Source organism: Galeopterus variegatus, unplaced genomic scaffold, assembly GCF_000696425.1.
Source record: "Galeopterus variegatus unplaced genomic scaffold, G_variegatus-3.0.2 Scaffold462, whole genome shotgun sequence".
NCBI lineage: Eukaryota > Metazoa > Chordata > Mammalia > Dermoptera > Cynocephalidae > Galeopterus > Galeopterus variegatus.
The window spans coordinates 447,258-462,409 of NW_007726573.1; the positions used below are offsets into that span (position 1 = coordinate 447,258).

The window sequence follows — 15,152 nt, forward strand, 5'->3', positions numbered from 1 at the left end:
TATCACAGCACACAGCTCTCAGGATCACGCTGTTTCCTGACACGGGCGCTCCAGACCTGTCACCATTTTTTTCCCCCTTGGAGCATTTCTTTGCTTAATGGCACAAGAGGTTCCCAGCTTACCTTACATTTTTGTGTCCCAGAATTAGAATCTATCTTTCCTTCAAGGAGCTCTGCTTCATTTTAATGGAGAATGGTATCAAGAAACGAAGATCCAGGTGTTTTATGTGCTTATTGCTACTATGACATTGGTTTTCAGGCCCTTCCAGGGAACAGAGCTAAGAAATGTATATATATTTGACATCATAATCTTATTTAACACTACAGAATTCTTTCTTGCCTTCTTTCCTTATATGTTTATATTTCCTTTCTCACACAGTGAGAACTCTGGTTCTCAAGAACCTCAGTATATTTTACTCATTTGGCCTATTGGTAATTTCAGAATTACCAATCTAATACTAACTACTACTAACAACAAATATACTAATTGGAGTTCAGTATTTTTTTTCTGCAGTTTTTGTGTCCTTAGATCATATTTCGCTAAGGGGTATAGTCAGAGCACTATATTCAAATATTTCTTGAATTAATTCCTGTTTGTGGTTTCTTAAATAAAGAAATGTTTCTTGAATTCTTTTCTGTATATTGTTCAAATATAGAGTTACTTCACATTCAATTTTATTGCTTGCTTTTTTCTTTTTATTTATATTTTGAATAAATAAAATACATGGTTCGAAAGTGAAAGTCATATACATTCAGATAATTCTTACTCTCTTGCACCACATTCCCACTCTGCCTTTATAGCTAACCATTGTTACTAATTGCTGGGTTACCTTTTCTGTGTTTCTTTTTCTAAATCTAGGCAAATATTTGCATGTACTTTAATTTCTCCTTTCTTATGCAAAAAGTAGCATGATATATCTATAGAATTGTGTATATAATTATTTTACCCTTCACTTCTTATAGTTGGCAACATAGCCTGGATATTTTTCCACTTTGGTTGTAGAGATGTTTTTCCTTCTCCTTCTCCTCTCCTCCTTTTCTTCTTCACCCCTCTTCTGCCTTTCCACTTCTCCCCCCTTGCATAATACTATTATAAAGGTGTACCATAGTTTTTTCAACCAGTCTCTTGTGGATAGACATTTAGGTTGTTTCTAAGGTTTTGATATTTTACGGAATTTGTATAGAATGATATGGTGAGTAACCTTATGAGTATGGAGTTTCATATTTGTGGAGGTACATCTTCAGAGTAAATTTCTTTTTTTTTTTTTTTTTACCTTTTTGTCTTTTTCCGTGTCCGGCAACGGATCGCAACCCTCAGTGTCGCCCCCGTACCGGACCGGGACCGGCAACGGGATCGCAACCCTCGGTGTTGCTCCCGCGCCTCGCTCAGCCAGTGAGCGGGAACTGGTCTGTATGTGGGATCCAAACCCTCGGCGGGAGCACCGCCGTGCTTCCCAAGCGGCGCACTACAGCAGTGCGCCACCGGGCCGGCTCAATTTCTAGAAGTGGGCTTGTAGGTTTGAGGGTAAATGCATATGCAGTTTTGTTAGGAGGTACCGGGACAAAACTGTTTTAGGCAGAGGGAACAGAAGTGCAAAGGTTCGCAGGCAGGGACATGTAGCCGATGTGCTGGAAGAATAGCAAGGAGGCCACATTAGGAAACAGGTGTAGAGATGAAAAGTGAACTGCCTAAGATCTATACGCTAGTGGCAGAGTTGAATTAGACCCCTGGCCTCCCTATTCCCATTTAATTTGCAGCATACTTATTAGACGAACTAAGAATTCATGAAAAACAGGAATGTATCTCACCAAGACCATGTAGTCAAGGCTATCAGGAGGTGAGAGAAGGAAGAAGTTTATATGGACCACAGTCAGATAAGACTTTACAGATGAGGTGGGACATAGAGGATGATTAAGGATGGGGTAGCAGCTGAAGGGGAGCAGGGCCACATTCCTAGCTTTTGGAACTGTAGATGAGGGCTTCGAGGTGAAATGAATGGCTTGTTTAGAAGATGATGTTAGGGATGGAATGTTTATCTGGGGAGGAATGAGAGAAAAACTGAAAACAAGTAAATTGAGTCTTGTTAGAAAGGTTCTTGGATTCCAAGGTGAAATTTGAAGTTTAAATCAATTGTGGAGAGTCACTGTAGATTTTTGAAGTAGAAGTGAGATTGATGTATTCTTTCACGTCTTCTGTAGTCTGCAGTAGTTGCACCCATCTGTTTTTATCTTGAAAAATTCATTCATTTAACATATTAGATGTTTATGTCCCTGGCTCTAGTAGGCATATAGCTAATTTGTTAAACTGTTTTTCCTCTCCTTAATGTCTTGGACATAACTTCACATCTGTATTAGAAAGTATTCCACCATGCATAGAGTTTAATTGGTTATAAGATGAAAAAAACAAAAACCAGGGTAGGACATGATCCTTGCTCCTGAAGGGTTTAAGGAGTGTGACAAAGCAGTACTCACCTGCGTTTTCACTTTGGAGCAGTAGGAGGTAATTTGTTCTTTTATCCCTTGTATTTCTTATACTGGAAGGTAGGGCTAGAGTGGTTAAAGTACTGTTCAGTGCTTTACCACTAGCCACATGTGTTTGTAGAGCACTTGAGATGTGGCTAGTCCGAATTGAGATGTGCTATAAGTGTAGAATACACTCCAGATTTTTTTTTTTTGTGACTGGTAAGGGGATCGTAACCCTTGGCTTGGTGTCGCCTGCACCATGCTCAGCCAGTGAGTGCACCGGCCATCCCTATATAGGATCAGAACCCGCAGCCTTGGCACTCCCAGCACCGCTGCGCTCTCAGTGCCACACTCAGCCGAGTGAGCCACGGGGTCGGCCCTACACTCCAGATTTTTTTTTTTTGTGACTGGTAAGGGGATCGTAACCCTTGGCTTGGTGTCGCCTGCACCATGCTCAGCCAGTGAGTGCACCGGCCATCCCTATATAGGATCAGAACCCGCAGCCTTGGCACTCCCAGCACCGCTGCGCTCTCAGTGCCACACTCAGCCGAGTGAGCCACGGGGTCGGCCCTACGCTCCAGATTTTAAAGACTTAGTATGGCAAGAAGAATCTCAATAATAACTTTAAAATCTTGATTACAAACTGAAATAGTACTATTCTGAATATATTGGGTTAAGTGATATATAATATTAAAATCAATTTCACCTGTTTCTTTTTACTTTTTTATTTTATGTGACTAATAGAAAATTTTAAATTGCATATGTGACACAAATTATATTTCTGTTGGAGAGTGTCATCTAGAGACTTGATGAAATGTAGCTTTACATTAATAACATTATATCGAGAGGTAAATATCAGTTTGTCCCACTATTAGTGAAACTAAATTTAATAATTTCCAAAATTTTCCATGTTAAAGATACATTTTAATCACTTCCAGGACATTCTGTTGTAAATATAGTTTTCCTAAAGTCTCTTCCAGAGCTTTTATTGTAAAGGTACATTTTTTTTTTTTAACACTTTCAGAACTTTCTTTTGAGAAGATACATTTTGAGTACTTCTGGAACTTTCAGAGTTAAGATAAGATATATTTTCTGTTTTGCAATTAGAAATATGTGGAGTGATACTTTGATACGTTGGGAATATTCTGTTTCCATTCTGTTTTACCTAATGGTAGTAGCCTTTTAAGATTCTTTCCTGATGAGTTATTATGTTGAGGACTATGCAAAATGGTGGTTTTTCCAATGCTATCATTTCTTTTTCATAAATAGTTGGCATTCTTCTGTAAAGAATGTTCCCTTTTTTCCCCTTTTTCATCTATTTTATTTTTAAGTAAAAGAGTTAACTGTGTGGTATGTAGATTAGTTGGTTCATATAACAGATGTTTGATTTGAAATGGTGGGTACAAATGAAATTTTAAAATATGGAATCACAGCTATGTGTACAATGGTTGCTCACTCTTTAAAGGATTCTTACTATATATCTCTTTTTAGGCAAAGCTAGTAATCACATCTTAATTTCTGTTATTCTTATAAATCTGAATTTTCATGTATAGCACATTTATCTAACAAATTTTTCAGTGCTTACTATGTGCCAGACACTGTGTTAAGCACTTGGGATAGAGTGATAAGCAGAAGAAATATAGTTGTCCTTAATGTAGGATGCATCTTTACAGTTAAAAAGATAGTGAGAGTTGCCCAGAACCCTGTGAACGAAGGCAATTATAAATCTCTGTCTTAGGAATCTTGATTTGGAAGGTATTATGGGCTTTTACTAACAACCCTGTTGAAGAAATGCTTTGAAGTTCAGAACTGTAAACAATCATTCTCTATGGGTCTGATGAAAAGAATATATAGTATAGTTAGCAGTTTCTTCCTGTTGTCTTTCTAATGTAATGTTGAATTATGATTGCAGATCTCTCCCCTCAGTGTGCAATTTTGCCTGATTTTTTGTTCTGTAAGGACATTTCCAGTGTTTCTGGGGTTCACATCTCCGTGAGGCATGTCTTAGAGGCGTACTTTAGAACCTCCTGACTCTGAGGATTCAGAGCAACAGGGAGGCCATCACCAGCCAAGCTCTGCTTTGTTCACTAGATTCCATCTGGGCTAGGTAGAAAAGAAGCAGCACCACTTTTCTGGCATTATCAATGAAGTCTATGGAAGACCAGGGGATTTCTAGAAGTTCTGAAAAAGCTTTGAGGCTTGGGGCAACCTAGCATAGTTCAAACTTGAGGGGACCACCTTTCATGAGATAGATTCAAGTATGATACCTGGGCTGAAAGGCTCTTTGTCTCTGCTTTCAGGTTAGTAATGGGACTGATAAATTGTCTTGCTGCACTGGACCAGCAGTCTTCTGGATGAAGAGAAGCCCCTGTTGACCTCTCAGCCACGTGGCATGGCAAAAATCTGCAGCGCAGGAAAGGTCAAGTGACACTTAGCTAGATAAGTGCTTAGTAGAGGTATCTCTCAAAGCAAAGGGATTTTTCCACCAAAGATAAGTCTGTCTTAATTTTTTCTTACTTCCATTATATCTCCAGTATCTCCTTTAAGATTAGTAAGACGGACATGCCCACAGTTAAGTGTGTACCTATCTTTAAAGAAAAAAGATGTCTGTCAGTTGAACTGCTATGACCTCAGGTTCCAGAACATCAAGGCAACATTCTTTCAAAGAGATGTTTCACTTTGAATTGAACCTAATTTTAGACCAGTCAGCTTGATGCCAAAGGGAAAAGGATAGCCCAAGTGACAAGAAAACACTTCTTACTATGAATTGGTTTAGAAGTTACTTCTCTAAGTGTCCGGAGGATATTTCCTTACTTAACATACACTCACCTTTGTTGTTTTCACTCATATCATCTGAAGATGAACAACAGTTTATTTCCAACTTGAGGTAGGCAGTAGGATGAATTTTCCCCAGCATTTGCTCTTTAGCTAGAATGTCAAATCAATCTCTCTGTATTAGGGACCAGGGAAAAGAAAACGGCTTGGGAAGAAAGTGGTTGCTATTCTTTCCCGTGTGTACTTGAAAAGGGGGCAACTGATTAGTTCCTTCTGGCCTTGGTTGGCTGGTGAAAAGTGAAGGACTGGATTGGGTGAAAAGATTGTCTCTTTATTCTTGAAATGTTGAACCTTGACCAGGTAAAACTTTTTTTTTTTTTTTTTCTGGTGACTGCCAGTAATTTCCACTCTTTTGAAATCAAAACTCAAGGGTTTTGGCTTCAGTTAAGAGTTTAAAATAATCAAGGAGGCCTGAGTGGAAGGCAGAATGAATCCTTAGTACTGCAGTTTTGATTAAGGAAGAGAGAGACGTGAAGGCCTGCAGGCCCAACCACCAGGCATGTGGGGACATGCAGCGGGGAATGTGCTTAGCTGCTTGAAGAGGAAGAGGATAGAATAGAGTGAGGTCAAAATGGGGAAGGGCGTGTATCTCATCCTTCCAACACTGTTACTCAGTAAGAGCAGGTCAAACATTAATCGGAGTCAGCCTTTTGCCTCCCACCAGTTAAGGCCTCCCTCTGCTTCTGATGATTAGGGTCGTGAACCATCTTGGTTTGCCTGGGACCTGTCCTGGTTTTAGCACTGAAATTTCCCCATCCTGGGAAAATCCTTAGTCCTGGGAAAACTGGGATGGTTGGTCACCCTGACTGAATTTTAAGGCATTTGAGTAGCACATACAACAACTGAGAAACTGGCACAGATCTCCTACCTCCTTTCTTTCTCAGAAAAATATACAGAATGCTGTAGGTTGTGTACAGGATCCTGAAGTTACAATAATAACAATAGCTGCGATTGACTGCCTGCCTACTATGTGCCAAGTGCATGGTTTTGTTTAATACTCATGGCAACCGAGGAGGTAGGATATTTTTAATCCAATTTTGTAGAGGAGGAGACCAGAGCTGAGGGCTGTGACAAGTTGTGTTTCCTAAGGTCAAACAACTAGAATGTAGCTGAGCCACGTTTGAACTGTAGTGTGCCTGAATCTAAAATCTGTGCTGTTACCACAAGATGAAGAACTTGTTAAATTTGATGTAAATGGACAGCTTCTCTGATTTAGCAAAGCTCTGTGGCCATCAGTTTTACTCACTGTTTCCAAACTCATTCCTATTCTTCATGGTGGCATAAGATTCCCTGGGGTAGTTTACAGAAAGGCTGTCTAGGAAGCTACAATAATTACGTTAGTCTGATACCTGTGGTAGAAGGTATCAGCCGCCCCCAAATAATCTTTTGGTTCTTGATGGAACTACTAAGTGCCTGGAACATAGAAGGTGCTAGTGAAGGGTAGCTATGCTTATTTTAATTATGACACATGAGCAATAATATTGAACCGCAATATCATAATCAATGTAGGTCATTTAAAATATTTTAATATAAAAAGCACCAAAGATTCAGAGTATTAAAAAAGAAACTCAATAATATATTTCTCCTTGAGTTCAAAATTAGGCAAACACACAAATACACACACACGAAACTTTCTTTTTTTAATCAAAGAAAAGCTGTCCTCTTAGTTATTTGATTTGGAATAAATAGAAGACAGACTTCCACACCGTAGTAAAAGGTGTTACACACATAATGCTGAGATACAAGCAAAAAATTCTACTCTAGGGCTGCAAACAGTAAATGGTTCATTTCAGGGAAAAAATCTAATCTAGGTACTCGGCCCTAAGAAATTCCTCTATTAAAATCAGAGATGATTGAAGCTCTTAACATAATGATGGAAGCCTTGATTTGTGGCCATCACATAGAGGTAAATGCCTTAAATTGTGTGGAGGGATGTGGAAAGCTTTTAGGCTACCCTCTGCTTTTATTTCACCAGTACACACCTGAGAATTGTACCTTTACTAGAGAATGAAACACAGTTAAGATCACATAATTGATAGTGAGATTTGACGAGTACTCAGAACAGAAGAGACATGTGAATCCATTTGATCCCATTCAACCAATATTTATCATGCACCCACTACCCAGCATAGTGTGCTGGATGCTGGGCATACAGGAAGGAATGGCATGTGCCCCTGACCTCAAGGAGCTCACATGGAGGTAGAGGAAGTAAGAAGATATGTATAAAATACTGTCTTCAGGGCCAATTTGAAATCTTCATAGTTATCTTAGTCTGCTTGGACTGTCATAACAATAACATAGACTGTTGGCTTAAACAACAGAAATGTATTTTCTCACAGATCTGGAGGCTGGAAGTTTGAGATCAGGGTGCCAGCATGGTCATGGTGAGGGCTTTCTTCCTGGCTTGCAGTGCACTCACATGGCCTTTCCTCGGTATGTGCATGTGGAGAGAGAGATGTCTCTTCCTCTTTGCATAAGGCCGCCAATCCTGTTGAACCAGGATCCCACCCCGTGACCTCATTTAACCTTAATTACCTCCTAAGAGCCCTGTCTCCAAATACAGTCACATTGGGAGCTAGGGCTTCAATGCATGAATTTCGGGATTTGGTCCACAGCAATAGGCCTTAACTCACATCATAACAAACATTAAAATGTACCCTGACCGTATGTTTTATCCATATATATATTGCTACTGTAGAACGGAAATAACCACAGGCCATACATAAGTGCATAACCTATGTTCCAATAAAAACATATTCACAAAAAAGGTGTCCCCAGCCCACAGGCCATAGTTCACCAATCCTTGTTCTAGTGGAAGGTAACTTTGTTCGCTTACTAAGAAAAGACTCTCTTAAAATTAAATGATGGGGCCGGCCCGGTGGCGCACTTGGTAGAGTGCGGCACTTGGGAGCGTCGCTGCGCTCCCGACGAGAGTTCGGATCCCATATAGAGACCGGTCCGCTCACTGGTTGAGCACAGTGCGGGCGCAACACCGAGGGTTGCGATCCCATTGCCGGTCGCGGTACGGGCGTGACACTGAGGGTTGCGATCCTGTTACTGGTCACGAAAAAAGACAAAAAGGAAAAAAAAAAAAAATTAAATGATGACTTGCAGAAAGACTGATCCATCATTGTTTCTCCACATAATTGTTCTTTCATTCCAGTTACTTCTCAATTTAGGTTCCACACATGTGAATATACTCTCACCCCATATCTATTCACGTCTTCTTTAAATCTGGTTATCTGGCTTAGAGGCTGGTCAGTTAGCTCAACTGGTTAGAGAGTGGCCTTGTAACACCAAGGTCAAGGGTTTGGAACCCTGTACCTGCCAGATGCCGTCCCCCCCCAACCCCCCCCCCAAAAAAAAAAAATTATGACTGGCTGCTGCTTCTCAGCAACCATTCATACCTGGAAATTTTTGTAGAACAAGAGAACCTATAAATTGTTTTCAAATGTGATAAAATGTTTGTGAATTCTAAATTTGACAATAGAATTGACACAGTGCTGGATTTTTGTGTTTAACTGAGCACTAATTATATCTTGCAGTTTTTATATTTCGGAGCCAGTACTTTTTTCCAGGTCTCCCATGCTTATATAGCCTCTTGAAAAGCTCTTTAGACCCTAGGTATTGTCTATATTACCTCATGCATAAAAGGATTTGTAATATTTTATAACTCTACATCACATTTCTAGACACATCTCTCCCAATGATATCCTCTCTTCCAAGCTCTGGTGCAGCATTTCAGACTCTTTGTTAGGTATCCTCTCAATGTCTCATTGGCACTTTAGACTGGGTATGTTCCAGCATCCTCTCCCTTTCCAACCTACCTTCTATTCTGTTTTCCTTGCCATCTCTGTTTCATTGACATCACCACCTAACTAGTCGGAGACTTGGAAGCTTTAGTGGTTACCATCAGTTGTTCTCCAAATCCACTGGTATCATTTTTCATAATGGTATCAGGATGACTGCTTAAGAATTACCTGGGAACCTTGTTATGGTACTGATTTCTGTACCTCAGTTTTGGAGACTTGTGAAGTTGGTCTGGGGTTAGGCGTGAGAATTTGTTTTTTAATAAGCTAATATGCTGTCATGTTTAGGAAGGTGTGGACTTGGGCTGTATTGGTGGGATGAAAAAGAGATGTGGATCTTAACAAGAACAATATAACTATATTATGATATGACAAAATCCCATTGGTTTTATTGCCCCAAATTGGAAATTCTCAAAGGGACCCTCAAATGTTTCCAAGATGCTCTCAAAGTGTTGCCTTAAGGGTGGTCAGGAATGTTCCACTCTGTCCTTCAGGCCATGTGTCCCAGGTGCTAAACTTTGGTTACTATCACTCCAATAACAACTGTTACAGGAAGAAATACTACTGTCTCTTGTTTATTTTGTCTCAAATAAGAGGCAGCCTCTTTCTTTCATTCTTCATGGAACATCAGAGACCACGTGTAAACTCTTAATGAGGCTTGCCAAAAGCGAAGCATAAAACAGGATAATTACCAACTGTGCAGACTCAGACTCGTTCTAGGCCCTCTCTACCTCACATTTGACCCACTCCTTCCATGAGGCCGGTGCAGCTTACCCTTCACAGGGGAAATCACTCCAGATATCCCCATGGTTGAAGTTCAGGCAAAACTGACTTTCAGCCTAAGAAAGAGAAGGAAGTTTTTCTTTACCTCACTTTTGAAGCCCAGCCCTCGAGCCTCATTTCCTAATTCAGAATGATTGACGATGGGAATATCCATTCATTTCCGGGAAATCAACCCAAGGTTATACTTTATGGTTCCACCAGGACAATCATTTAGTAGCTTGATCTGAAGATATATTCTGAAGTCTGGGTTACTCACTTAAATTATTCTGCCTGTTCGTTAATCATACTCTTAAAACAAGCAGTCACAAAAAGAAACGCCCTTCATTGATCAAAATTTTTCCAGACACTGGTTCAATAGCCTAGTCCAGGTTTCAGTGTGCCTACTCAGCTCAATTCCTTGTCAGTCTCTCCTCAACAAAGGTTCACAACCCTTGGGGTACAGCTCCCTCCAGATCACCTTGTTACACCTTGTTATAAACTAATTATATGTTCTTTAGTCGCCACAATAACCCCATGAGGTAGTCTTTTCATAAAAACCAATGGGAGGGAAGCAGAGAGGTTAAGCCACTTAAAGATCAAGCCTCCAGGAAGTGGCATGCTGCAATTTGAACTGAGGCCTCTTGGTTCCAATTTTTTGAATTTAACTATTATGAAACACTGAGAAACATTGAGGAATTGACTAGACATTGAGTTTGAGTTTGTAATAACAGGATTTGGAATAATAATGCCATTAATAAGACAGGGCAAAAAGTCAGAGGAGATGGTATGATGAAGGGAGAGGTGGAGAAGGTGAAGTCAGCTTGGGCAATGAATTACAAACCTCTTGGCACCATTGGGTCCCTATCTCCTCTTTATCACTCCGTCTTGGCCTGATGGTTATCGTTCTGAAACATCTTCTTTGTTTCCAAGTTAATTTTCATCTTTGACTCTCCAGAAGCCATGTACCAGCCTGCACGGTGGTGAAGCAGCCTGTCCGGGGAGCCAGTGGCAGCACCACGATCACAGCGATTGTCCAGACTGGCAGGGATTGGAGCACCGGCCTCTTCAATGTCTGCAGAGATAGGAGAATTTGTATGTTTTCCCTCTTCATTTCTGTTCCTCCTTACCATTTTCTTTCCCAAGACGTCAGTAAGTGAAGAAGCTACATTAGGCATAAGGACAGAAATCAAATGGTTTCAGAATAAGCGTACTAATCTTCTAGTGACTCAAATGCACTCCTTGGCTGAAAAATTCTTGTTTTTAGTGATATGGATGCTTTCATTGAGTAAGTGGTGCCTTCAAAGATTATTTAAATGACAAAATCCACTGTTGGCAAAGACACACAAAATAGACTCCCTCATCCACTAATGGTGGGAGTGTAAATTGGTACAATTCCTGGTGGATGGTTTAGCAATGCATGTAGAAAGAACTTCAGGTGTTATGTAGCTTTTGCCACAGTAATTACATATTTAGAAGTTTAGTCTAAGGAAATAAATCATGTGCAAAGATTTAGCAGAAACAATAAATTTTGCAGCACTGGTCATTACAGCAAAAACCTGGAACAACCTAAATGTTCAACAGGGGGCATCCATACAATAAATTATTATTCAGCCATGAAAAGTCATATTGTAGAATAACATTTAATGAGATGAAAAGATGTTTTGGATACATTTTTAGGTTAAAGAAGCTGATTGCAAAACTATGCACATTAGACACCATTTTTTTGAGGGAAAACATTAAGAAAAGTGTCTAGAAGGACACAAATACAAATGTTTACAGCACATATCTCCAGATGGTAGGCTAATGAATAATTTTTATTTTCTTTTTGCTTATTTCTTTCCAATATTTCTATGAAGAATATGTACTACTCTTATAACAACAAGAACAATCACAAAAAGAAACTCCTTTTGTTGATTGAAATCTTTTCAGACATTGGTTCAGCTCTAAAGAGGTACAAACAACACTGTACTCTACCTATGTGATTTCCCCCTGGGTTTGAAATTCAAAGCATATCAATTCTATTTTTACCTTAGGACATTCTGACGCATCTCTGGTAACACTTGTCAGGACCCCTTCCAGGACCTGATGCTCTTGCCCTAGGGAACAATTGGGTCACAGAATCTCTCCTGGAGGAGGAGGAAGGGAATCATTTGATGGGTGAGGGTCAGTCTCTTAAGTTCAAAATCCAACAGACCCTGGGTCTAATATTTTTGAAAAATATGGCTCTCTTCATCCTCTGAAGCCTTCTGGGAAGATCTGAATTTGTCCTAAAGCCTCAGGATGGATCAACCAGAGAGCTCTGAGCAAGTTCTCATTCAGTCAGGAGACTTGCCTGTGGTCCAGAGCTCAGCTGGTCTCTTCCTGACACTGCTACCCATATGAATTTATGACTAGACAATTACAGCAGCTGTTCTCTGGTTCCCTCAGGATTCTTCATGGTTCTCTGCTATTTTCATGACTTTGGTTGTCACCTAGTACCAAGGTTCAGAGAAGGTAGATTAACCATGCAGAGATGTGTAGAATTAGCCCCAAATTGATAAGTGGACTATTTTTCCTTCATAGCTTACAGTTGGGAGTTGGAAAAATATCAATGCACTTCCAATGGGGGCAAGCCTGGAATGTAACGTAGTGGTTAAGAGAGCAGATTTGTATCAGACATAGACCTCACCTTGAATCTTTTTTTTCTCTCTCACCTTGAGTCTTAACTCTGCCTCTTACTGGCATGTAACTTTGAGCAAGTTCTCTGGGTTTTCATTTTTCCACCTCTAAAATGAAGACAATAAACGTTCCCACCTCAAGCATTGTTAAGATTAAAGCAGATAATCTATAGAACCCACTCTTAACATTGGTTTGGAGCATAACTAGACCAGTTAGGGATTTGGGGTTGCAAGCTGTGCTAGGTTGAATAATGTCCTTTTAAAATTCATGTCAACTTTAAATCTCAAAATGTGACCCTATTTGGCAAGAGGGTCTTTGAATTTTAGTCAAATTAAAGTCATACTGGATTAAGGTGGTCCTTAATACAATGACTTGTGTCTTTATAAGAAAAGGAAAATTTGGACACAGATATACAAGGAAGAAGGCCATGTGAACACAGAGTCAGAGATTGGAGTAATACGTCTACAAACCAAGGAACACCAAGGATTGCCAGCAACCACCAGAAGTTAGGAAAGAGATAGGGAGAAGGTTCTCCCTCAGACCCTACAGAAGGAACCAACTCTGCCAGCATCTTGATTTCAGACTTCTAGCCTCCAGAATTCTCCAGTGAGAGAATAATTTCTGTTGTTTTAAGCTGCCCAGTTTGTGGTATTTTGTTATGGAAGCCTTAGGAAACTAATACAAAAGCAAACATTGGATTTCATTTGAAGTCTGTGGGGTAGCTCAGAATCAATTAATCAGCTAAAAGCCAAGCCCGGAAGGGACAAAATGCATTATTATCAGGAGCTTGTTGATAGTCTGGTCACCTCCATGTGTTTTTGTCTTTGTGGCATCCTGTCTGAGAATTGATGTTTCAGCAGAAGCAGCTCAGTTTGCCTAGCTTGGGTTATGTGCCTATTGCTTGGCCAGGCCAGGGCACTCTGAATGACAGTCCTACCAATATTGCTCACAATCATGAAGGTATAATGCCCTAAATCTACTACTGGGGTGCTGTTACCAGGAAAATCCCAACAAATATCATTACAATGCACTCAATGAATCTTAGCTATTAATATTATTGTTACTTTTATTATCTTTCAGCATATTAAGAGCAAAGAGTGAATTAGGAGGCTCAGATTGGACACTGCAAAGTGATTTCTACCTAATCGCAAAAGCACCTAAAAAGATGGCCACAGAAATGCTCATTCCTCAGCCATTCCCTTTGCCTTCAACATTGCTTCACTGCTCAGCTCTGCTCTCAACCTACATCAATGCTCAGACACTGACCTCACTGGGTTTCCCAAGGATTCCCTGGTTGTCCATTTGAGGTTCTCTTCTAGTGTTAAGAGGAGAAGGAAGGATGTGTGAAGAAATACAATAATCTTTACAACTGAGCATGAATTGCGAAGGAGAGGCCATGGGTATAGAGTGCAAAGTGATCTTAAATGTTGTTTCCTAATTGTTACCTAGATGGGCTTCCATTATGCATCTGCTCATAGTGACTGTAAGGTAATTGTCTTAGAAGAAAATTTAAAGATGATATAACTTTGTGTGCTCATTTTCTGCAGGATGCAGTTGGAGTATGAATTCTAAGGATGCAGCTGGAGTATGAGTTCTATGAATCTTCAATTTCTTTCCCTCCTTGTTTGTTTATTTTATTGAAACATTTCTGTGGGGTTACCGTGTTGAGTATCAATACCTGCATGCAATATGTGATGCTCAAATTAGGAAATTAGTGTATTTAACCTTACACTATGTAATATTTTGTTGTTGTTGTTCTTATTTCTACCATTTCTTTCTCTCTTTTTTTGATTTTTTAAAAATTTGATTTAATTTTATTTTACTTCTCAAAATACATTGTACTTGATTCTCATGCCCCTTTATCCATTTCTCCCACCCCCCCCCCACACACATCGTATCTGTGCACTTGGCTTAAATAGTTCAAAGAATTTTTGTGGTTATTCTGGCTTCTTCCCCCCACCCTTTATTTGTTTGTGTGCTTATTCATTTATTAATTTTTAGCTCCCACAAATAAGTGAGAAAATGTGGTATTTCTCTTTCTGTGCCTGACTTGTTTCACTTAATATAATTTTCTCTAAGTCCATCCATGTTGTTGCGAATGGTAGTATTTCATTCTTTTTTATAGTAGAGTTGTACTCGATTGTGTAGATGTACCACAGTTTCCTTATTCACTCATCAGATGATGGGCATTTGGGCTGGTTCCAACTTTTGGCTGTTGCAAATAGAGCTGCAATAAACATTGGAGTATAGGTATCCCTTTGGCATGATGATTTCCATTCCTGTGGGTAGAATTCCCAGCAGTAGAATAGCTGGGTCATATGGTAGATCTATCTGTAATTGTTTGAGGAACCTCCATATCATTTTCCATAAAAGCTGCACCATTTTGCAGCCCCACAACAGTGGATGAGAGTTCCTTTTTCTCTGCAACATCTCCAGCACTTATCATTCTCAGTCTTTTGGATGTTAGCTTTCCTAACTGGAGTAAGATGGTTCTCAGTGTGGTTTTGATTTACATTCCCCGGATGTTGAGTGATATTGAACACTTTTTCATGTGTCTGTTGGCCATTCATATATCTTCCCTTGAGAAATGTCTGTTCAGCTCCTTTGCCCATTTTTTTTTTTTTTT

At 39.8% G+C, this 15,152-nt stretch overlaps 1 protein-coding gene across 1 annotated transcript in view; it reads left to right on the forward strand.

The window, feature by feature from the left end:
- Positions 1–5,151: 5,151 nt before the first annotated feature.
- PLAC8L1 (PLAC8-like 1) overlaps positions 5,152–15,152 on the forward strand; it is a 23,805-nt gene continuing 13,804 nt past the window's right edge. The window contains exons 1-2 of the mRNA XM_008569076.1: positions 5,152–5,349; positions 10,824–10,960. Of these exons, the coding sequence (XP_008567298.1) occupies positions 5,225–5,349; positions 10,824–10,960 (262 nt within the window). The 5' untranslated portion in view covers positions 5,152–5,224. The remainder of the gene's footprint in view (positions 5,350–10,823; positions 10,961–15,152) is intronic.